We start from the raw sequence: 24,540 nt of genomic DNA, 5'->3' as shown, positions 1-24,540 counted from the left end.
CCTAGCCCCTTGAGAACAGCACAGCTAGATCCCTGCCTGAGCACTGTTTTGGTGCCCCCAACCTGTGGAAGTTTCTTTCTTTTCCCTTGCCTTTCCCCCTAATAATCCACTGGCTACTTTCTTTGCATAAGTGCTAGGGCCCCTTTCCTGGAATGTGTCCTCCCATACACAGGATCTGTGTATGGAAATGCCTGGTCTTTCTTCTGGGCATGCCCCCAGGAAACAGAGACCCTGATCCTAACAGAGCAGCCAGATGATCCTTCTACCTCTTCATTCCTGGGGCACTCCCATTGCAAATGGCCTAAAGAGGGGCAAGAATGTCTTGTTGGACACACATTTATCCCAAGCAAGAAGAGAAGCTTGACGACAGGGCAACACTGTGAATGACATTTAGGGATCCACCCACTGATGTAATTATTCTAGCAGTAATTATTCTAACTCTTGTTAGTTACATGAGAATGACTTCCTATTTATATATTGACTACTACAGGACCTTGATTTCCTACTGCTATTAGGGCAGAGGGAAGCAATCAAACCATAAAGGAGTTCAAGTATGAATTCTAGGCCCCAAAGAAAAATTTGCCCCCAGAAATACATATTACCTCTGGAAGTTTCCCTAAGAATTTGAGTAGAGTCATACTTGTGAGGGCAGGAACTCAGAAGGACCTCATGAGGGCTGATTTTAGAGAAAAGTTACAATTTGGTCAAGTATGTGAATCCAAAAACAAACATGTTAATTCTGGAATAAGTCTGATGTAAAATTATTTTCTTTACCTATCCCTTAGCTTTCTCCTTGTTCTTGCAGAAACAAAATAAACAAGTTGATTGAAACTTCCTCACTGACCAACTTTAATTTGTAACTGTTTGGAAAGGCTGATCAATTAAAATCCTATCCCCTCACTGGTTAGACTACTTTTTAGTAATGGTAAATATATTTAAATAGAACTTCCACTGAACACTTACCTTTTTCTTCTGGGAAAAGTAGCCAGCCATTTCTATTTGCAAAATCAAGACAATCACAGTTGCACATTTTCCCAAATCTTTGGCTGTATTGCAATGGTTGTTTCACTTTGTAATCTCCAACTAAACATTTCCTAACCATGGATTAACAATATAGTTACTGACTGGTTTCTTTTAACAGTATTTATCCAACATAACAAAATAAACTGCAATTTGTTATACTTTTTTTTTTTTACAAAACATTTTATAAATATTTTTACAAAATGTATACAAAGCAATTTCAAGTGAGACATACTATACAAATGAAGGTATTTAAGCAAATAAAGCCCACACCACACTGACAGTGAATGACGCGTCCTCTTTAAGTCAAGTCAGTCTGTAAGGCCTCCCTAATCTAACAGAGTCTACTAAATTCTTCAGAGCTAAAATATTTCTTTTTCGTAATTGCCAGTTTAAAATTTGCTTTATCTTTAGGCAGTACTTAAGGACACAGAAAATCAAGTGCTTAATAACAAATTCACACTTTTCCACAACAATAACAGAAAAAAGAAAAAAGAAAATAATTTTTGTTACTGAGTACAAGTAGTTCTAAAACTTAACTTTGACTAATGAACCTGAACAACTGAACGCTGGCCATCGAGGCTGAGCTCTCTTACCCTTCACCAGAGGGGGCTCGACATGCGAGTTATGACCCAGTGCGCATAACCTAATCACAGGAGTAAAATACATTTTGTAATCTTCATTTGTCATTATCTGGAATCCTTCCTCCATAAAAAGTAAACTTACATACAAAGACACAAAAATTTACAAGTTTCATTTTGGTAAATTAGGCTCTCCATTTGCTAGACAAGTGTTAGGGCTTAAAAGCCCTTTAAGATGGTATATAGAAAAGCTAGGATTGGGGTACCAGGACAGGATGGGGAAGAAAGAGGTAACAAATGTACATGAAGCTTATCTTGTCTCTTAAGAATTCCACTGATTCGCAGTAATTAATGTAACTCATTAGCAGCCCACATGAAGTCTTCCAGGTATAAAGTTTCACAATAAGAAAAATTTGATCAGGAGGGACCATCTTTTGGTCTTGCTAGGAATTAGGGGAGCATGAGCTCTAAAAGAAGAAGAGCCTATGAAATCATGGAGTTTATGGCAGGGTATGATCCCAGGGCTGCCCAAACAGAAAGTTCCAACTGGCAATACCAACTTATCTTTCTAATATGTTACAATATAGGAGAAAGGGGAAATCTGCAACTTGGACATTGGCACAAATAAGGAAAAAATGGTAACCCTAAAATGGCCCAGATTTTCCCCTTTCTATTGGCTGGGGTGTGGGGCTGGGGTGTGGGGCTGGGGTGAAGGTTTGTTGCTATTGTGAAGACTGGCTGTCTCACAGGATTTCTCTGCATGGTGGGACAGAAGGGCAGGGAGGGTACAGGTCTTCTGCTGCTGTGTTTTCTAATAATCAGAAGCCTTCCTTTTCATCGCAGGCCAATCTGAAAAAGAAATGCCCAACATGATGACAGTGGGAGTCATCCTCATTCTGGGAATGGCCAGAAGCAGATCCTGGCAAAACATTACAGTGGAGGGGACCAGTGGGTGCACCTATAAAGCCAGGGAAATAAACAGAATAAATGAGAGAGTGCGTACAAAAGAGGCAGAGTGAGTGTGTGTACACTGTAACCAAAATGACCTCTGGATCTGAATAGTTCGGAAACATGCAGTGCATGGGAGAAGAGTGCATACAAAATACCATCATGGAGCTTTCCCGATGACAGAGATAAGTGATGGTTACAATGACACGGAGAATGAAAGTAACAGAAATGGGATCACCTGGGGCAGGTATACAAGAAAGGAAAATGAGGAACACTCCCTGAAAAGAATATAAATAAATAAAGCAGTAAGTCATGTATGAACACGGGCCAAACACAAACTACGACAGGGTATATCCTTTGGCTCTCAAGTAGGAATCCCGTGTCTCAGATCTTTCCTTTCAGTGGTGGGCTGACTGATTACCTTTGGTTTGTCTGTGTTTTGGTAATGATTGCTGCCGGGGTGACTACTGTTTTCAGACAACAAGAAGAATAAACAAGGCCAAAGTCCCCTTAAAGTTTAAACTGAATAATTACAACATAGTTTTCAAATGAAAGTGCTTTTAACACTTGGCTATTTGTTGCAGGAGAGGGTGCAAAGAGAGGTTAAACAAAACAAAACCCAGCAACAAATAAAACATACATCATATGTTGAATATATCCAATTATAAAATGCAAAACTCTTGTTTTTTTTCAATAGTTAACATATATATGCTTTTACATATATACATATTATAATCCTCATCGCTCTATCCCGGCCTCCCCTGTACACTGTGCCACTTAACTGGTTTCCATTTTCCTTTTTGTAGCCTGGTGAAATTATTTCAAGTCGTGTTGTTGGAACTAAGAACAGAGCATTCCCTAGATGAAATTGAACACAGATATGCTGAAAAGCATGAGGTTTTGCTCCAGGAGCATCAGAAAAGCACTTCAACAGTCAATAGGGAAGCCCTGCAAATGCCCTGCTTATGTGCTACTGGCTTTTACACCAGGGCTTGGGGTCCCTGGCAGAGCAGTTGGCAACTTACTGCTCAGAGGTGGCTGAGGGGGGAAGAGCCATGTGGTCTTCTCCCCAACAACGCCCCTCAAAAAACACCCCAAAATAAAACAAAATTAAAATTGGAGATGCAGTGAGATATTCCTTAAAAAGTAGCTTCTATCAGTTCTGTTTGATTTTCTTTAGTAAGTCTGTTCTTTTCAAATGACATACGATTGTCAAAATTTTACCCAGGGCCAAGTGTACTGTCCTCTCATTGAGTTACAGTGTTTAAAAAAACAAAAAAATAAACAATGACAAAAAAATGAATACAAAAAAAGCACTTTCATAACACTTGAAATGTGTAGGGCCTATCAGACTACTTTCTAACAAAGATTAATTTTACTAAAGGATCTCCCTGTAACCACGACAAGTATTGCTCTTAAACAAAGAACAGGACTGAGATTAGAAAGAATAACCTGTAATGAAAGATCAAGCAGGCTGGAGACAGGAGACCGTTTCCATTTGCTTTTGCCAGGAAAGAATGTAACTTGTCCGGGGCAGGGTCTTGGGGTGGGTGGGGGAAGGACTGCTGCTATTAACACTCTAGGATACTATTTACAGCTGCTTCTAAAATGGAGTCAGTTTCTACAACACCTTCACTGTGGTCTGGGATGAACTTTTCCAGGCAGTTTTCCTGTGAAGCCATTGGAGAAAAGTTGGGGAAATCTAACTCAACAGAGCCACTAACCACAGGGTCACTTTGGGGCTGCCGCCCAGCCTTTTTGAGTTCCAAGATGTTCTTAAATGTGGTTTCTAAACTCTTAGTGAGCTGCAGGTCTGGCTGGGGGTCTCCTGACCCTTTCATGATGTCTGTGTGTAAAACTTCATTCTTTGGAGAATTCCTCATAGTTTTGTTCTGGAAGGAATTGTTACATGTCACCTCCAAGGGAGAATCTACTAGGATACTTGAGAGTTTGCCCTCAGTACCATGATCGGGTCTGGACGAGGTGTTCCGGTGCCCTTCAGGGCCGGGAGAGCACTCACTGGCCTTCATGGGGTCCTTCCGGCTGCCCTTCTCTTCAGATGCCCTCCGGTATTGAACTAAGCCCACTTTGTCAAATTTTAGTGCTCTGCCAAGACATTCTGTTTTTTTAGAAATGTTTCCTTCTGCAGAGACCACAATATGATTAGGCACTAGATGAAATTGATCATGATTCGTTGGTTCTGCCAGACCTGGTTTGGCTCGGTCTCTGCTTTGGGCCTTGGCCGTCAGATGTAGAGAGCTGGCTGTTTTACTGCCATGCTGGTCATTCCTGCCAAATTGTGTCACGTGAGCAGCTTTATCAAGTTTGAAGGAACAACAGAAATCAGCCTGAAAACCCTCTGGAAATGGGAACAAAAAGAACATTAATGAGTGAACAAGACAGTAAGGACCACACAATAGACCCTCAGTGAGTCAGGTGCTGAGGGCAAGCCCAGCCCAGCCCAGCCCAGCCCACCGAGTCAGCAGGTTTCATAGAGGAACAAGCAAAAGCACAACACTGAGAGGGCAGCCTGTAAGAGTAACCAAGGCTGTGGAACCACAGCTTCCAGACCGGAAGCTCAAACCTCTCTGAAAAGGTAGTTTCTTGATGCCTGATAGACAAAAAGCTCCACTTAGTGCTGATCTCTTAGTGTTATTTTAAAGTAGTTTTTTGTTAATGAGTGCTTTGAGACAGTCTGAAAACGGAAATCAGGTGTTGGTGACAGCCTGGTTTCCTCCTTAGAGCAGAGAGCCTTGAATGTGTCTTTGGGGAGAAGGGGGATGGACACAGCTACTTGTCTTTGGGTGATGGCACTTCAGTCCTGACATCACTTTCCAAGACCACAAAATGAATGGTCCACACACATTCAAAGTGATATCTGTTTGGAAGGCCAGAGGAACTGTGTCTGTGAACAAGTACTGAACTGTGCCAGGAGGATGGCAAGAAAAACGTCTGTGAGGATTTGGGGTGTTGAGGGCACAGATGGAAGTAAGCAGATTGCTGTTATGCAAGGGCAGAAAAGTGTTAACTCTGGAAGTAACGCAAGTGAAATAAGGCTTTGATAACATCTGTAAAACCACAAAGAGTATGTATAGAATGAACATGAATTTGTTTGCCAAATCCCAAAATGTCAGATCTAGGGAATACAGCCTTGAAATCTAAAAAGATGATTCATCCATCAAACACTGGCTGGGCGGGCACTATACAGAGGAGAATGAAGCATGGCCCCTGCCAGGGTAGCGCTTCTGTCTCAGGGGCTATGACACAGCAGCAGGGTGTATCCACAAGCCAATTCACTTTGAGGCAATAGGAGACTTTAGGTTCTAAGAAAAGTGGACAGAAATATATCCTACATTATTCTCTTTCTTTTTGCAAAGATTTCAGGATCCTACTAGGTTATATACCATTTCTTTCAGACTCTCCCTTTAGACTGAATGCAAGGATCATATGTTCTGTTTGTGAACTTCTTGACCACATCAAACATAAGGCAGAACCTTAATATTTAAGTACCAGAAAAGACAATAGGGGACTGGGAGTAAAGCCACAGGAAAACAGTCCAACAGTGGGGGAAAGAATGAGCTAAATAATCAAGTTAATGTATTAAAAGTATATTAAATATTAAAGACTACAGCAACATGATAAAAACTTCAGATGCGTCAAATGCAAGAAAACCAGAAAACAGAATCATATCTAGCATCTGACCTGTAACTATATATAAATAATCTATGCAAATGGAAACCAGAACTGGTAGGAAACTTGGAGAAATATAAATATTTCTTTTTTTTCAGCAGCTGGCGGGTAAGGGGATCTGAACCCTTGACCTTGGTGTTATAGAGGCTGTGCTCTAACCAACTGAGCCAATTGGCCAGCCTTAAACATTTATTTTATAGGATGGTAAAAGCATGGGTAGAATTTATATTGTGAATTGTTATAATGTTACTTGATTTAAAAATTTTTAGAAGCTAGGGCCGGCCTGTGGCTCACTTGGGAGAGCGTGGTGCTGACAACACCAAGTCAAGGGTTAAGATCCCCTTACCGGTCATCTTTTTAAATTAAAAAAAAAAAAAAAAAAAAAGAAGTAAAGAGAACTCATTTTCGAAAGACAGAATATGGGTTAAATCTAAAGTACGTGCAATTGGCAGGAAACTGATGGGATGAGAGAAAAGTACTTCAATGCAGCATTATAATTTACTTGGCTTATAGTCAGGGACCATATTTCACTGATGATTTCCCTCTAACTATGACTTGTACACAGCAAGGCACTCAATAATATGCTAAGGTTTCTCACCCAAAGGTCAGCTCAGACAGACTCCCCAAAGGCCCTATGGTCCTTGAACCATGGCACCTCTCTACTCTTACTCTGACGCTCCTTACCAGGGTCTACAAGTGCCAGACGCTTGTCCCGGGACAGGGAAGCTCTTTCCTCCTGGTTGAACATTCTATCGATCATCACCATTTCAGCAGAGGGATTAATCCGCTGAAAACGAGAGAGCCAGTCATTTCAGACGTCTTTTACCAAGTCCAAACATCTCACCACTTCTTTGGAATAAATGAAGCAATCCAAAACAAGAATTTGGTGTCTAGGTTCTAGTCATGTCCCATTTAGTCATATTTATCCTAGTCACATAGGGTGCATTCTTTTTAACTGTATTTTTTTTTTTAAAGGTAATTTACACATTGGTACAAAATTCAAAAGGTACTGCAGGGCATGTAAAAACTAAGCCTTCCTTCTTTGCCACCTCTCACCATCCACCATCACCCAGTGCCTCTCCCTGGAGGCAACCACCTGCCTAGCAGTTTAAAATACTCTTCCAGAGATACCTTAGGAACACACAAGCATATATACTTCTTTCTTTCTTTCTTTTGACATATAAATGGTAGCAACTATACTGTTCTGTACCTTTCTTTTTCTTCCCTCTACTTAATAATATATCTTAGAATCTTTTCATTAGGATGACTTTTTACTCTATATTCTTCTATGCTTCAATTGTGTTATTTATCTTTATTTATTTTTTTGGCAGCTGGCCAGTACTGGGATCTGAACCCTTGACCTTGGTGTTATCAACACTACGCTCTAATCAAGTGAGTTAATCAGCCAGCCCTAATTGTGTTTTTTATTTATTTCTCTTTTATTAAGCCTTTTGCTGTACAGAATCAAATCTTAAAATATATTTCTAGGTCTTATTTAACATAAAAATTCATGGCAGATACAAGATAATTTCACCAAATAAGTGGCCTTTTCCTCATCAATGATAGAGCTGGTCTTTTCTGATCTCTCAGAGTTTTGTTTCAAAAATGTTTGTCAATATGAGAACAACTATTATAGAATTTGCTGGCATAATTATAAGTAAATTATATATTTAAGTAAATACATACATACATACATACATACATATAGATATCTACACTATATTGTATATGTTTATAATGTAGTTCAACCACTGTCCCAAGGTAAATTAGTTTTTTTTGTGTGTGTGGCTTGCCAGTAAAGGGATCCAAACCCTTGATCTTGGTGTTATTACACTGCCAAGGTACATTTTGAAAGTTGATCTCAAAATTGAAAATGACTTGTAAGAGACCAATTTATAGGTTAAAGCCTATGTGATTTTAAAACTGCTTCTAAAATCTAAGAATAGATTTGGTCTTTCCATCATTTCTGGAGATATCTTATTCCTTTCTCTAATTAACTGGTGCTTCAAAACTAATTTTAGTTTCTATTTAGGATAATGAAAATGTTCTGGAATTAGATAATGGTGATGGTTGCATACTTTGTGAATATACTGAAAACCAGCAAGTTGTACACTTTAAAATTCAATGTGATTTTTATGGTTTGTTAATAACCTCTCAGTTAAAAACAAAATAAAACTAATTTTAACATTTGTTATCAGCTAGTCTTTTCAGATGTTACTCTGAACAGTTTTCAGCAGTTGCCTCCAATTCTTCTACATCTGTGAAAGGCAGCAGACAGGAGCAGATTGTTAATGGGGCTCAGATAGATGGTCCTGGTCTGTGTCCTAGCTCTACTAATGACTGCAAACTTACTAGCTATGTAATCTTGCGCAAGTTACTTAATCAAAACCCTATTTTCTTCATTTATTAAATAAGAAAAGAAAAGTATTGATTAAGTGTAATCCACCCAGTAAAGTACAGTAAATGTTAGCTGCTATTATTTATTTATTTTGGTGGGTGGCTGGTAAGGGGATCTGAAACCCTTACACCTTGGTTTTACAACACTGTGCTCTGACCAACTGAGCCAACCAGCCAGCCCAGCTGCTGTTATTTGAAGTAACAGCTAAGTGTAAGTTTTTCTGCAGTCTTAAATATCTGTGCTTTTTATTTATTTTTAATTTTTTTCTTTTGCAGCTGGCCAATACGGGGATCCAAACCCATGACCTTGGTGTTATAGGGCTGTGCTCTAACCAACTGAGCTAACTGGCCAACCTGTCTGAGCCTTTTAAACAATGTTCTGAAAATGTAACTCCTTAAATCTTTTCTTTCTGATTAGTGGCTACAACTGAGGAGTTTTAAAAAACAAACATGGTAGCAGGAATTTTACCATTGCATCTTCTAGGAGCAGGCATCTGTATTTGTTAAGCATAGCTTGGGTCCTTTTTAGGAGCTGAGTGGCAACTGTTTCAAATTCATTGTCCACTTTAAAAAAGAGAGAGAGAAAATAGTAAGAAAATGTAAATCACACAGTAGGTCTTTTATTTCTTAAGACTGAAATGCATTACTCTTCCATTATTCAAACATGGCTTGTCCATGGCAATTTTCTCTTCTTTGATTAGCTTTTCCTTGGTTAAGCAACATACTTCTGCACTGCTTTCTTCTGCACTATCCACTGGTATGTGGTCACAGAAACTCACTTTATTATTAGCCTACTTAAACTGTAATTAGGAGACCAAAAGCACAGTACCTTTGAATAACACCTATAAAACTATATAACAAACCGGCAATAAATATCAATAAATAGAGAGTGATCTGCTGGTTTAGATGAGCAAAGCCTCCACTCCCTTCCAATAATATGAAAAACTAAAGCAGCTGAAACAATAAAGTCCAACTGCCTGGGCTGGGTAGACTGGTTTAACGTAAAGATACAAACTAGTTCGTGACATCTCACAGGTCATGGTCCTGTGGCTCTGTCCTTTGTCGGTCTTCAAAGATCTGACATTTTCTGATTCACTATTCTTCTCAGAGTCTTCACACCTCTGTTTAATGCTGAATCTTGACCCTATTCCCTGAATGTCCCAGAGAAGCTCCCAGTGGACTGACAGAAATCACTGTGCTCTGAGATCAGAGACTCTGGCCAGGAAGAACAAGACTGGTAGCAGCCCAGGAATGGAGTGAAGCAGAGGAGGGCACTGGTAAAGTCAGGCTTAGCAGTGATGGTGGGAAGGACAGATGCAACTAAGCCATAAAACTGGGAATGGCAGCAGGGCCAGGCATCAGAATGGGCTAAGTTCTAGGGTGGGAGAGGGGGCCCTTATCCCTAACCTGTTTACCAGTTTCTTGATGTATAGCCAGTGCCCTAGACTCACTTTGGAACCTCAGGGAATGCTTTTGTGGACTAAAGTATCTATCTAATTAACAAAACTGGTAGAAACAGCTAAAGGTATACATTCTGCCTAAAGGCAAGGACTATGTTAAATTGCTGTGTAGAGTACGCTGTCTAGAGCCATACCATCTGCAGCAGTCCAAACAAGGCTTTGTATTCACTGTCCCCCAACTGGTCAATAAAACATTCTGACATTTGGGTATCCCCTTCATAGAATACTGAGAAGAATAAGTCACAACCTTAAACATGGACTGGGAAATTGATTAAATCAGGAACAAATCAGGTCTGTAACTAAAACCAACAACTGTCTACCATCTGGGGTGACGTGGCTCTTGCTCTTCCACAGGGCAGCCATGGGAGGGGGTTACGGCCTGTTTACCTTTCCTCAAGTCGTCCTCAGTGGGCATGGAGCCCTGGCACACGTGGTAGGAGAGCAGTCTCTGTACTGCATCACTTAGTGATCGGAATTGACTTTTGTCAGGTGTCACAGTGTGGGCTTGGTCCCTCTGTAACTGTTGGAGAATGCTTTAAAAGAGAAATGGCCATTGTCAATGTAGAATCATGGTAGGAAGTCAAATCTAATCATCATGTTTATTTGCATGCAAAGAAAATAAGGCAAACAGGGATGTTATTATTCATAGTACAGTAGTTTTGTTTTTTCTTTAGTTTTATGTTTTGTATCCCACAGTGGGTTTAGAGTTTGGTCTAACTATCTCCCTAGGGACTCAAACTATAACACTGACCTCAAAAGCACAGTGTTCCCACCAACCACTCATGTGTGGGTGCTCTCATAGACCTCAGCAATGCTTGACCACTGGCCAACTAAACTCGTGCTAACATTTCTGTTTTGAGCATAGGAGTTTATCAAACCATGCTTCTCAGGGACGCTTTGTCTCCAAAAAGACAAAGAACTTCTCTCCTTAAGAACAAAAGAGCAAACAGTAGGCTCAAACTACATTTGATATATTTACAGGTACTAATGAAAACAAACTATAGAAAAAGATTTTCAAAGTACATTTTTTTTTTTTTTTTTTGGTGGCTGTCCAAGAAGGGCAAAGTACAATTTTTAAAAGGCTAATATACTCATTATTATAAACCTGACTTTTATTATATTATTATATTTATTGAAGATTAGGGACCTAGAGAAATGTTCAAGATTAATTTGTCATTTCCAAAGGTGACTCACAAAGCTCCTTTAGTTAGTTGTTTTGCAGCAGGCCTTTTTAGTCCTCCCAAATGGCTATCCACCTAAAGACAAAACACACCTCATATTATTCCCTTTTATAGAAAAGATAAGCAGAATACAGTTACACACAAAGGTCACTATGTTTGAAATGTTTTCAACTACCTATGAAGAGCATATTCTAAGACTGTAGAATGTGCCCTGCTAAAAATAAATCCATAGACTCCATCCATGTAGCAAAGTTGTACTATGTCAAGATTATAGAAAGCTGTACTGTCAGTTCCTTACGACTCAGTACTTTAAAGCCTGAATCCTTAACTTCCTCTACAAATGCATCATTATGTTTTTGAAGAAATATATATGTGGGTACCAGTTCCGTATACATCTGAAAACTCAGTAGATTCTACTTAATCCGTCTTCTCAGTTGTAAATAAGGGAGCAAACACTTTTAAGCTCTTGTTACATACAATCCCGATGTGTGATCTGATAGGGCTTTTTTTTTTTTTTTTTTAGGTGGCTGGCCAGTACAGGGATCCAAACCCATGACCTTGTTGTTATAAGGCAGTGCTCTAACCAATTGAGCTAACCACCAGCTCTGTTCTTCCCTTTTAGACTAAAGGTTTGAATTTTTTTTGGCTAGCTGGTACAGGAACTGAACCCCAGACCTTGGTGTTATCAGCACCATGTTCTACCCAACTGAGCTAACCGGCCAGCTTTAGTGGTTTGAGATTTTTTTAGGTTTAAAAGCCAAACTTGGGTCAAAAGACCATAGGGACTGCCTACTTCATACTCTCTTGGCTGCTACTGCAGAAAATAAAATCACTTAGCATAATGAAGAATAGGTCCACTTTTGATATGATAATGATAGTAAATAATGCTTTTTGAGTGCTTAGCATGTGCTGAATGCTAGTTTATTATTAGTCCATGAGGACGTAATGGGTTAATGAAGCTTTGTAAACATGTCAGAAATAGAATAGACACATTCATCCTAGAAACATAAATGTAACAAGGGTTGGCCCACCAAGAAGGTCTTCAAGTGACCACATTTTTGTGGGAACACAGGGGACTGGGCTGATTGTGTACACAATGCTAGACAGCAGCAACAGAACAGATGACACAACTACATTTTCATTCAATTATGCTAAACATCAAGAAGAAGCTATCCAAATAGTTTTGTACCTGCACAGTTGGCGGGCCAGGAGATGATCCGACTACTTTTTCCTGCTGTGGTTGTGCAGTTCCTAAGGATGCCGATAAAACTTTGCTTCCAGAATCCTGTCCTATTAGAATTAATACATAAGACAATGTTTAACGGAAACAGTTAATCAGGTCCATTGCATAACACCTAGAGCCCAATGTATACAGATACTGAACATTCTGAAAGGGATTTCTTTATCATGGATGCTGCCTGTGAAGAAGCAGAGTAGGGTAGTGCATTTATCTGTAAGCTCTTGAGGCAGTGGTTATTAAAGTCTATAAGGGTACTTCAAGAAATTTGTGGAAAAATAGAATTAAAAGGTGATATGAATCTTTCTGTGAACTTTTTGAAGTACCCTTGTATGAAGGAAGGAGGGAAGGAAGTGAGGAAGGAAAGGGAAGGAAGTGAGGAAGGAAAGAAAGAAAAAGAAAAATAGTAATAAACAGAAGCTGTAATAGCTATAGTTTCAAATTATCTACAGTCTGAGAAACAGGTCTCAAGCCAGTAACCTGCCAGTACTACAGAATCCCAAAATACAACCTAAGGAAAGTGGAGACTCAATCAGGGAGCTGACTAGCAACAGTCAAGCTTTTGTCTTTTTTAGTACTAATTGAGTAGTGCAGGTGGTCACAGCCTTAAATGGAAGATGTAGCCCACAATATTTTCAGTTTGGGGATGGTGGTGAAGGAATCCTAAACACACACACGTAAAGCAACATGAGGATACTCATGAAGTCACATGTGCCATATAATACCAATTTCATTGTTTCTAAGAAGCACATTTTTTCCACATAATTTAATGCCTCATAATCTAATTAGAAGTGCTTTTTTCTTTCGAAGTAGTATATCTTACAATTGATGGTATCTTAGAGTTGATGCAACTTAGTATATTATTTGGGTGGAAAGGATACATAAAAAAGGAATGATCAGAGTGGAGGTGAGGTTAAGCCAGAAAGATTTCATGCAGAATGAGGGAGGAGAGAAGAGTGGAAGGACACGGACAAGCTGAGGAGAGCTTACTACAAAGGCTCCTGACCTGGCAGTGCGGTGCTCAACAGCCCAGGGATCTGCGCTGGCCTCAGGCCATCTGTGGTCTTGGAAGTGGAAATGGGGGAAGTCTGATTCAAACTTTTTTTCTGAGCCTGTGAAATGTATTACCAAGATGGAAAAATTAATTTCATTACTAAAAGCTTTAATGGAGTACTTAAAATGCCAACCAAGCCTCTTAATTCCTACCTGGCATCACTTTCAGCTTAGATTACAAAACAAAAGTTTTAAAACATTACTCTCTTATCACATTGGGAGAACAGCAAAGTACTTTCTTTAAAATCCATAGGCTGGTACACTGAATTTTCTTGACACCATTCAGTAGGGATGCTGAGTTGATACCAGACTATTTTCTTGCTCCTGGGATTGCTGTGTTGTGGTGCTTAGATGCAAAGACTGTGGCTGGAAATTCAGTTCCTATCTCTAACAGTTTCTATTTCTGGTAATTTTATATCACACATGCTAGGATTATGATGCTGACTACCAGTTCCTATGTGGGGTCTGCACAGAGTCCAAGCACCTGATCAGGGCCCAAGGGCCAACCCCAAAGCTACAGTCAACACTCATTATTTTGCAGTGTAGATGATGTAAAGTACATTTCACCCTTGCTATATGATGGGTCTCTAGTTTGCATCATGTGCCATGTAATCTAGTTTACATCAGGTGGCATGTAACTGGGAAATGTAAATTCAATTTAGTATTCGCCTGAGCAAAATATAATTAGAAAAACTAATCCAATGTTTAAACTATTGTGTCCTTTTCTATAAATGAGAAAGATGAAAGATGTTCAAGAACATCAAGTTCCTTTTATCTCTAAAATAAAAAGTTATCTCTACAATGCATTTTAAGTAAGATGATAAAAAAACTTGTATATTAACCTCAATTTTTATTCCTCTCTGCCATTACTACTTCATAGTGCAGTAAGTTTTCAGAGATTTTTCTTCAGTTTTACATCATTCATATTATCAGTGTACTTAAGAGTTTAGTCTAACTATCCCCACAGGGGACTTAAACTATGACTTTGGCCTAAGCAAAATGTTCCCACCACACATTCATGGGTGGGCACTCACACAGACCTTGGAAATGCCTGACCACTGGCAAACTAACTCATGTTAACATTTCTGTTCTAAGCAATTAATTATCTATTTGGTTTTCTTTTCTACAATAAAAATGGAAAGGAATTTGATATCATCCAAGAAAGACTGGAGAAGGTCATCAAAGACTTGAAAATGGTCCCTTTTCTCACTCTTCCATTGGCAGGGAAGGGCCCTCAAGGCTGTGCTGTGTAGCAAACCTTTCTTTCCCTTAGCCAGCTCCTTCGAATGGTATTTCATTATCTTCAAACCTATCTGCCAGATGAGAACTCATTCAACTTTTTACCACCAAAGCTACAATCCTACCTGCATCTCCACATTCACCTTTCTCCCGCTTTTCTTGTTGCAATGGAAGAGGTGTCCCACCTTCTGTCTACAAGAAATCCTACCAACGCTGTGTAATGCATGTCCTTCTTCCCATCAGCTTTTTAAAAAGCACAAGTTTTTCCCATCTTAAACAAATAATTTCCTTGGCCCCACACATCCTCATGACTATCACCCCATCAGTTACCTTCATTTTTCTGAAGGCCGTCTATGCTCGTTACCACACCTCAAACCCTCTCCTCAGTCTACTGCAGTCTGGCTTCTGCATTTACCATTCCACAGAGACAAGTCTTGCCATGGCCACAGCAGCATCCTACTTGCTGAATCTATCAGAAGCATCCCAGTCCCTATCTCCATTTCTTGGTGGCGCTTCACTCTGGGGACCTTTTCCTTCCCACCTGCAACAGTCTCTGTTCTTAGCCTCCCAGATGCTCAACCCTGCTGGTTTTATTCCTCCCCTCTTGAGCCTTCTCACTGTCACCTGTGGACTCCTCTTTCCCTGTCCATCCCCTAAATGTTGAAGTGTTTTGGGGTTCTCTTTTGGCTGTCTTCTCTATCTACACAGTGTCCCTGGTCCATTTTATCCACTTCCACTGTTTCAATTAGAATTTATATGCTGGTCAATCTCATTTCAGCCTATATTGGTCCTAAGCTTCAGCATATATAGCTGTTCTGTTTGTCACACAGCCTGGTTATCCGACAGGTACCTCAGACTTGACAAACACACCCTAAACTAAACTCAGTAACTTCCCTTCAAACTGACTTCTCTGCTCATTTCTCTATTCAGTGAACCTGGGTGTCACTGGCAGGAGCCCGCGAATCATCCTTGCTCCTTGCTATGGCTAATCAATCACAATTTCTGTCTAACCCAATTGTCTTGGAGTGAACGGGACTGAAGCTATGTTGGGACCTAAAACTGCATGAGCTAGAGGAAAATTTTTTAAAACAGTTTTTTCTTAGTATGCATCCCTCTGAGTTCCCTCTTCTCCCTTGGCTACTTGATATTTTGAACCTTGGTTACAGGGCATAATGACATTATTTACACAAATGTAAAGTAGTTTTCTAGTCAGCCTGGAGCTGCAGACTTGCCATGAGACACATACTATCCAGACCCTGAGAAACCAAAAGAGACATCAATAAATCTATGCTAGTTGCACTCTGAAGCAAATCAAAATCCTGCAGGATCCTAAGATAACATCAAGGATGAGAAGAGAAGCCAGATGGTGCCCTAATGTGAATGTGCACCTGGCCCCTTACACGTAGCCCCCGCAGCTCATATCTCTTCAGCCTCCTCTTTAAAAACCTCTCAGTAGGGATGGCCAATTAGCTCAGTTGGTTAGAGCACAGTCTTATAACACCAAGGTCACGGGTTAAGATCCCTGTACCGGCCAGCTGCCGAAATAATAAAAATAAAATAAAGACTCCTCAGTAAATCTGAGTCTATGAGATGGTTTTAATCTGCCCATCACCTTCAGGCTTACCAGGGAGATGGGTTAGCCGAACATCTCCTTCCAGTTGCCAGTATTCCTGAATGAAGCTGACTTCCCTTCTTCACCAACATTTGACTTCTAAGTCATTTGCTTTCATTTGGTGGCAGGCAGCTGGATTTGGGTTCAGTAAAGGTCTCAAGTCCACTCACTTCTCACCATCTCTCCTGCCTTAAGTCTAGAGTGGGTCTTCACTATTACAGGCTTGGATTACAACACGGGTTCTTAACATGACATTTAAAACCTGTATGATTTGGTCCCTGCCCACCTTTCCCACCTAACATCTTCCTCACCTCACCTGAACTTGTCTTTCTTTGCCCACAGCACCACAGCCTCTTTTCTCTCCAGGCTTTGCACTTGCTGTTTCCAACTCCTGGAACATTCTTCACCCAGATCCTTCTGCCTGGATAATTTCTCCTTCTCCCTTAGTAGGTCTCAGCTCAGAAAGCACTATCTCAAGGGAATCTTCCCTGACCATCCCGTCTGGGTTAGAGGTTCCTCTTCCGGGCATGGCACTCTGGACTACTACTTATCTTTTTTTTTGAAAGATGACCGGTAAGGGGATCTTAACCCTTGACTTGGTGTTGTCAGCACCACGCTCTCCCAAGTGAGCTAACCGGCCATCCCTATACAGGGATCCGAACCCGTGGCCTTGGTGTTATCAGCACCACACTCTCCCAAGTGAGCCACAGGCTGGCCCTCACTCTGAACTACTTTTGCCAGTGCACTTAAAATATTGTGCTATGGCTGTTGGCTTATCTGTCTGCCTGAATTAGATTGTCATACCCCTGAGATTGGCAAGTGGGAGGTACTCAAATACTGTTGAATGAATGAATCAGTGAAGAAAACATTTAACACAGTAAGTAGTTTAATGTACCTAGTAGGCAGTACAAACAAAAAGCTTAACAAATAGCAGAGAAAAGATCAGAGGACGGACTGAAAAAGGCTTCATTCTTTTGGGGGTTTTGGGTAGGGCCTTGAAAGAAAGAATATAGATAGGACAGGAATGAATAACCATAAGCAAAGGCTTGAACTCACAATGAGCCTGGCCTGTTCAGGGAACAATGGGGGGCCTGCCTTGCTAAGTGGAGGATTTCTGACTGGAGAACCTCGACTGCCAGGTCAGGAGTTTGTACTTTCTCCCGTAGGAATAGGAAGTTCCAAGATGACTTGGTTCAGGTCACCAAGCAATGTTTTAGGAGAATAAACGTCATGGAAATCTGCTTTCAGGAAGAGGCCAAAGGCAGATTAATCACCTAGACAATTGCTGCCGTTGTCTAATAGGAGATGTTAAGATTGGAATGGGCTTTGGAAATCATCTAGCCCGGTGGTTCTCTATCCTGGCTGCTCTTTAGAACCACCTGGGGAGCTTCTGAAAAATGCTGATGCCTAAAGCTCTTTCTGCAGACTGTTTAAATCAGAATTTATGGGAGTGAGGCTCTGGCATTCATATTTTCTAAAAGCACCCCAGGTGATTCTTTTTCTTTCTTTTTTTTTTTTTGCGGCTGGCCAGTACGGGGATTCATACCCATGATCTTGGTGTTATACGGCTGTGTTCTAACCAACTAAGCTAACAGTCCAGCACTCCCTGGGTGATTCTACTGCATAGGTAGAGTTCCTCATTTCAGAGAAGAGAAAACTAGGGCTCAGAGAGTTTAAGAAACAAGCTTAGATCACAAAACCACCCAGTGGCAGAGTCAGTCCTACCCTAAGACTCAGCTCTGACTCCTGATCCAACTCCTGTTTTTCCATTATATTTCAGTCCCTCTTAAAGTCTACCTTAGGGTATTGTAGGGGATTGAATTATGTCCCTCCCAAAACTCATTCAAGCTTGAATTGTGTCCCCCAAGTTTTATGTATAAGAAACTTGGCCCCCACTGCAACTGTTAAGAGAGTGAGAAATCCTATTACGGTAATTGAAAGGTGGAACCTTGAAGAGGTGACTAGATTGTAGGACCATGCAGTAGTGAATGGATTAAAAATGGTGGTCAGGGGTGTGGTTCTGAGGGCTTTAAAAGAAGAGAGGAGAGTCTGTCTCTCTTTCTGCTTCCACCCTCTTGCAATGTGAGAGCCCTAGGTCACTGTCACCACTATCAGATGGACTTTGGACTTCCCAGCCTCAGAAACTGTAGGCAATAAATTTTGTTTTCTTTATAAAATACCCAGTTCTCTGTATTTTGTTATAAACAACAGAAATGGACTGATACAGGTATGGACAAAGAAAAGGAAAGAAATGGGAAGCAGTCTGCCATACTCTGAACCTCTACTGTGAAATGCGAACAATAATGCTATTTGTAGCCCCAAGGTAATGATTAGAAATAATGTGTACAGCTCCTGGCACTGTCCCTGTTGCTGTTAATAATATGATTATTATTTTCATTATTATTAGAAAGAATAGATATGAGACATTTTAAAAGAAGAATTTACAGGATTTGGTAACTTATTAAAGGTATAGAAGAGAGGAAGAAAACAAGAACATCTAGATTTTGAAGTGGGATGTCTGAAAATACAATGGTACCATAGTGAGGTAGGCAGGCTGAGCTAGCGGGGGATAGGGAATTAGGGATGCGCAGGGCAGGGCTGGAGAATCCAGTAGAGAATTCAGTTGTAATCACGGACACTCACACCCAAAGCACGGTAGGTAGGAGCTGCAGGCAATATGGGCTCAGCTGCTCTCAAGGAACTTTATTTTATTTTTTATCTTTCTCAGATTCATATATGAATCAAGGAATTTTAGATCTACCAAATCTTTTAGTGATCTAAAGAGATTCACACCTATAATAATTTCATTACTTTTGTTTGATAGGCTAAAACTCTTGTAAATCATCTCTTCTAATCATTGACTTTTTTGAATGTTAATTGATTTACAAGAAAATGCAAATCCTTTAAGGCATCCTCCACTTTAAGAGACTTAATTCACAGGGCTCTGTGGCGCTCTGGCTAATGCTGAAATCCTGTTTGTGATGCCAATTGTCTAGCTACTTGACCACATCAGTTGTCGGGCTCTTTTACCTGCTGGTAATCCTGCTGACTGGGCTGACTGTAAAGCTAGGGCTGGGTCTGGAGCTCACAGACCCCTCAAGCACGTTCACAGACTGGGTCACAAACCCTTCACATGCCAAGCTGGGTCCCCAGACCCCTCACATGCAGGTCTATGAGCTAGGTGACCAGCAAACAGATCCTTGGAAGCCGCAGGTTGGAAAGCACAGCTGTGCCGGCGAACAGACACCCGCCAGCCTGCTTCATCAAAACTCTCTGAAGAACACAAGAATAGCAAGAAAACTAAAAGGATACATTTGTGCACATGCGCACTAACTACACACACACACACACACACACACAATTTGCTTACAAAGGATGTGCTGAACCACACCCAACTGGACCCGAGAGGAAGGCCCTGACCAAACTATTCTATTTTCCCAACAGACTCCTTGGAGAAAGACTAATTGTAGGTTTGCAGCAAGGTAACATCAAGGCAAGCCTATAGTATCTTGTGCCACAAAGCCAGGCAGTACTGGATGGAGACATGCCAGAGGTACAGGAGCCAGCTTGAACAGACCTCCAGTGACCAAACCTGGGACAATTTGAGCATCAAAAAGAATAAGGAAAGCAATAAATTGCAACACGTTAAATACAAAAAGAATATATGATCTTTTAGAGATATACACTAAAATATTATAGATAAACTGTTAGGTTGGGTTAGCTTCAAAGTAATACCAGGGGCTGGCCAGTTGCTCAGCTGGTTAGAGTATGGTGCTGATAACACCAAGGTCCAGGGTTCAATCCCTGTATCGGTCAGCTGCCAAAAAGAAAAGAAAAAACAAACACAAAAAAACTGGGCAGGGGGAGAGTGGTGGAGTATAAATGAAACTTTATAGAATCAAAACTTGCTGAATTAAATTTCCCCAAATAGAAAAACACCAAAGGCCTCAGATACTGATATTTTTCTTTTTATTTATCTATTTATTAATTTTTTTTTTTATTTTTTAAAAGATGACCAGTAAGGGGATCTTAACCCTTGACTTGGTGTTATCAGCACCACGCTCAGCCAGTGAGCCAACCAGCCATCCCTATATAGGATCCGAGCCTGTGGCCTTGGTGTTATCAGCACCGCACTCTCCCGAGTAAGCCACGGGCCGGCCCTTTGATACTGGTATTTTTCTTCTTTAAAACTTATATAAAGTAATTTATAAAGAAATTTTACACAGAAATTATAAAGGAAAAGAGTTGCTGTAATTGTTTCTAGATGTCCTGGGGGTTTGAATGATAGATGACCTAAATACCACTCTTCCAACTCATGCTGTCTCCAAGGCTATGTCCCCTTTCTCCAACACACCTGATGTTTCACTTGTTCCTGAAAACCTACAGCAAAGACACATTTGAAATAATGCAATTGACCTAGTTCCCCATGCTTTTTGGCATAAAAAGTCACAAAAAATTACTTTGAAGCTGTCAGTGTAGGCTTCTTTTTATCTTTGAATAACTGAAACTTTTCAGAGTCAGAGAGAGAGAGAGATTTTTCCCCTACAATTGAAGCACTATTTATTACACAGGAAAAAAAAAAAAAGAAATGCTCATGCTGTGGCTGATTATGTATAACTAATTGTAATATAAAATACAGCAGATCAATACATACTGATAAAAAATGATCCTCAAGTTACATAATTAAGTGAAAACATTTAGGGTGTGTTGCAGCAGTAAGTACAGGAGTAGGCGCTATCCATGCTTGTATATGCAAAGGATATCTCTGGGGCAATAGAAAGAACCTAGAAACAATGGGGACTCGGGGAGGAAAATGGGGGTCTGGGAGGAAGACTTACTTTTCACTCTGAACTACACTGGAACTGTTTTACGTTTTACCAGGTGCATGTTTTACTTATTTTTAGGAAATGCATAAATATGTTTTCATAAATGCTGTCCAGGCATTACCTCCTTTGTGAGAGGCAAATTTTTAAAACCATTAGGACATGTGAAGAACCTGCAATTCTATCACCTAGAGAACTGCTGATAATGTTATAGTGCATACCCTCCTAATCAGGTTTCTGGCTGTTTTGTAAGCAAGGTTTTCAGTTTTCTAATTCACCATAACATCTCTCCACATCATTTTTCTAGAAGTGTAAATCATTTGTTTATTTAATACTTTACATTTAAATCTAAATTATTTTGTAAGCTTTTCCCTAAATCTTTAATTATTTTTGAAAACATTTCAAATGACTACATAGTACTTCCTCATATCCAATCATTCTCCTGTTGTTGGCCATTCGGGTTTTTAGAAAACTTTTTGCAACTGAAGTTAAGAAGAGTTATCTATAAACTAAAAATTTAAAAAACGCAATAAAAGGGCTGGCCCATGGCTCACTTGGGAGAGTCTGGTGCAGAAAACACCAAGGCCAGGTGTTTGGATCCCTATATAGGGATGGCTGGTTAGCTCACTTGGGAGAACATGGTGCTGACAACACTGGGTCAAGGGTTAAGATCCCCTTACTGGTCATCTTTAAAAATAAATAAATAAATAAATAAACAAACAAACAAACAAACAAACAAAAAAAGAGTTATCTGTAGTATGCTACATTTTTAGTTTTCTTACTGAAGAGGAAATAAGAAAATATGCAAGTATCTGTTCATTTGTGTGAAAAGAAGCATAGGAAAAGTAAACTAGAAACAGGTAAATACCGAGGATAGGTGAGAAGTGGCAGAAAGGATAGGGTGCTGGGTGTAGGGAGAAGGGAAGACAAGATAAGACTAATCCAGGCTCACTTTCTGGCAGCCTGATTGTGGGGCCATACTAATAGTTTATGTGTTCAAAATAAATGAAATAAATAAAATTAGTAAGGAGGGTGGGGGGAAGAATCCTAAAATGAAACACAAACAAACAGAATTATACTTCAAATGAAAAGTATAACCACACCAAGTGAGGGGGAAAAGAAAAAAACTTAACCAAGTAACTTCTGAACAAGTATTTTGATTCTAAACCCTTAGCTAAAGGCTAAAACTGTACAGCAATACTGAAGTTTAATCAGTAGGTTTGTTTTCACCAGGGTGAAAAACATAAATTGGCAATTCTAAAACTACTTTCTCATATTCTCGGATTGAGCAAGTAAGTAAATATATTATAGAGTGGGCTTTCTCACTATTAGGAAGACAGTTACAAATACGGAAAAGAAGGAAGCTTGGGTAAATCCTATAGTTGTGGATTAGAATTGGCTGGCCAGTTAGCTCAAATTGTCAGAGAGTGGTGTTATAACACCAAGGTCAAGAGTTGAAATCCCCAAACTGGCCAGCCACCAAAAAAAAAAAAAAAGAATTGGAAGTATTAACATGAACTCATAGCTTTTAATATAGACTGATAGATATATGAGGGTACTTCAAAGAGTTTGTTGAAAAATGGAATTAAAAGATAATATGAATCTTTCTATGAACTTTTTGAAGCCCCCTTGTATAAAATAGCTATAGATTTTGGGTATGTATAAAGATACATATTTCTCAGCTGAAATATCTTATCTATAGATCTTGTTTATATATATATATATATATATATATATATATATATATATATACACACATACACACACACACATATTTCCCAGCTGTGTATAGAATAGGGGTCTTCAGTAGCAATGAATACACATAGTGCTCAGATCTTGGTTTCTAAATACTGTTCTTCACTGGAAGGAAGAAGGCTCATTAAAGAAATTGTTGATTCCAAGGCAGGGAAATTAAAAGATGAGGATGGAACATCTTTTTTGCCAGAAATTAAAGGAAGTGCTCAAGGCATGACGGAAACACATCAGAAGGACCAGCAGCCAATTTGAAGGGGAGCTCACTGGCCAAATCTGGGTCGATCTGAGCATCAGAATAAATGATTTTAACAGTTTATAACCTGTTGAATAAAATAAAAATCTATGAGTCCACATTGATACAAACAAACAGATAAGTAAAGGAAGGAAAAGATAAGTAAAGGAAGGAAGTAAAGGATAAGTAAAGGAAGGGAGGTCACCCTCAGAATAGAATGCCAACAGTAAGTATAGAATAAATGATGGAATTAGAAAACCTCTATTTGGAGACCATCATAGTAATAGCTTAGTAATAGCTGGAATAGTAATTGATTCAATCACGAATTATCATTGGAGGCTTAAACTAGTATGTTCAAGTTTGATGAGAAACTGAATATCTACAGAGCCTCAAAGTATTTCCCAGTATTTCCCAGAAGATTCTCATTAACGACAAGAAGAAAAATACTGGAGAAACCTACAGACACCACCTTAAGCAAGTGTTCAAAAATAATATCACTAGTACTGGGACAAATCGACATCGTGAGCACTGAGGACACATCACTTCTGTGGCAATCCTGCCAAAAATGTGCATCCTGAATCCAATCATGAGGACACATCAGTGAAACCCAAATTGAGGGACACTGTACAAAATAATTGGTCTTTATTCTTCAAAAGCACAAAGATCATAAAAGACAAAGAGGTGAACTGTTACTGATTAAAAGATATGACGATGAAACGAGACAGTGATCCTATGGTGGATTCTGGACTATAAAAACCAAAATGAAATAATTTGCTCTCAGGGACATTATTGGGAGAACTGACTAAATCTGAATAAGGTCCACAGATTAGACAATAGTACTGTGATAACGATTTCTTGATTTTGATAACTGTACTGTGGTTTTATAAGGGAATGTCCCTGTTTTTAGGAAATAAGGATAAAACAAATGTGGTAAAAAGTTAAAATTTGGAGAAATCTGGTGAAGAGTATATGAGAGTTCTCTGAACCATTCTTGCAACTTTAACTTTTCTGTAAGTGTGACACACACACACACACACACACACACACACACACACACACACACACAGAAACCTTTGATAGCAAACCAATACATTGAACATCCTCAATCACAAATACTCTTTGTTTCCTTAAGATTCTTAGTAGGATTACTAAGTTAAAGGTATACAGTTTTTAAAAGATTGACATAGATTTAAAAGATTGATATTAAAATATATTAATATACAAAAACAGAGAAGTTTTTGGATACTTCTGAAAGTGGAGGAGAAAGGTTGTGGAAATGCAGGACTGAGGAGGGTAGACCACGGAGGTAGAT

At 39.6% G+C, this 24,540-nt stretch overlaps 1 protein-coding gene across 1 annotated transcript in view; it reads right to left on the bottom strand.

Moving 5' to 3' along the window:
- Positions 1-1,052: 1,052 nt before the first annotated feature.
- The window catches only part of BICRAL (BICRA like chromatin remodeling complex associated protein), a 61,095-nt gene continuing 37,607 nt past the window's right edge, over positions 1,053-24,540 (bottom strand). The window contains exons 6-12 of the mRNA XM_063097771.1: positions 13,521-13,626; positions 12,467-12,567; positions 11,291-11,352; positions 10,484-10,629; positions 9,106-9,200; positions 6,924-7,026; positions 1,053-4,908 (exon numbers count right to left, since the gene is read on the bottom strand). Coding sequence (XP_062953841.1) covers positions 4,121-4,908; positions 6,924-7,026; positions 9,106-9,200; positions 10,484-10,629; positions 11,291-11,352; positions 12,467-12,567; positions 13,521-13,626 — 1,401 coding nt within the window. The 3' untranslated portion in view covers positions 1,053-4,120. The remainder of the gene's footprint in view (positions 4,909-6,923; positions 7,027-9,105; positions 9,201-10,483; positions 10,630-11,290; positions 11,353-12,466; positions 12,568-13,520; positions 13,627-24,540) is intronic.

This window comes from Cynocephalus volans, chromosome 5 (assembly GCF_027409185.1).
Source record: "Cynocephalus volans isolate mCynVol1 chromosome 5, mCynVol1.pri, whole genome shotgun sequence".
NCBI classification, from domain to species: Eukaryota; Metazoa; Chordata; class Mammalia; order Dermoptera; family Cynocephalidae; genus Cynocephalus; species Cynocephalus volans.
This window is presented reverse-complemented; position numbering and strand designations above follow the sequence as displayed.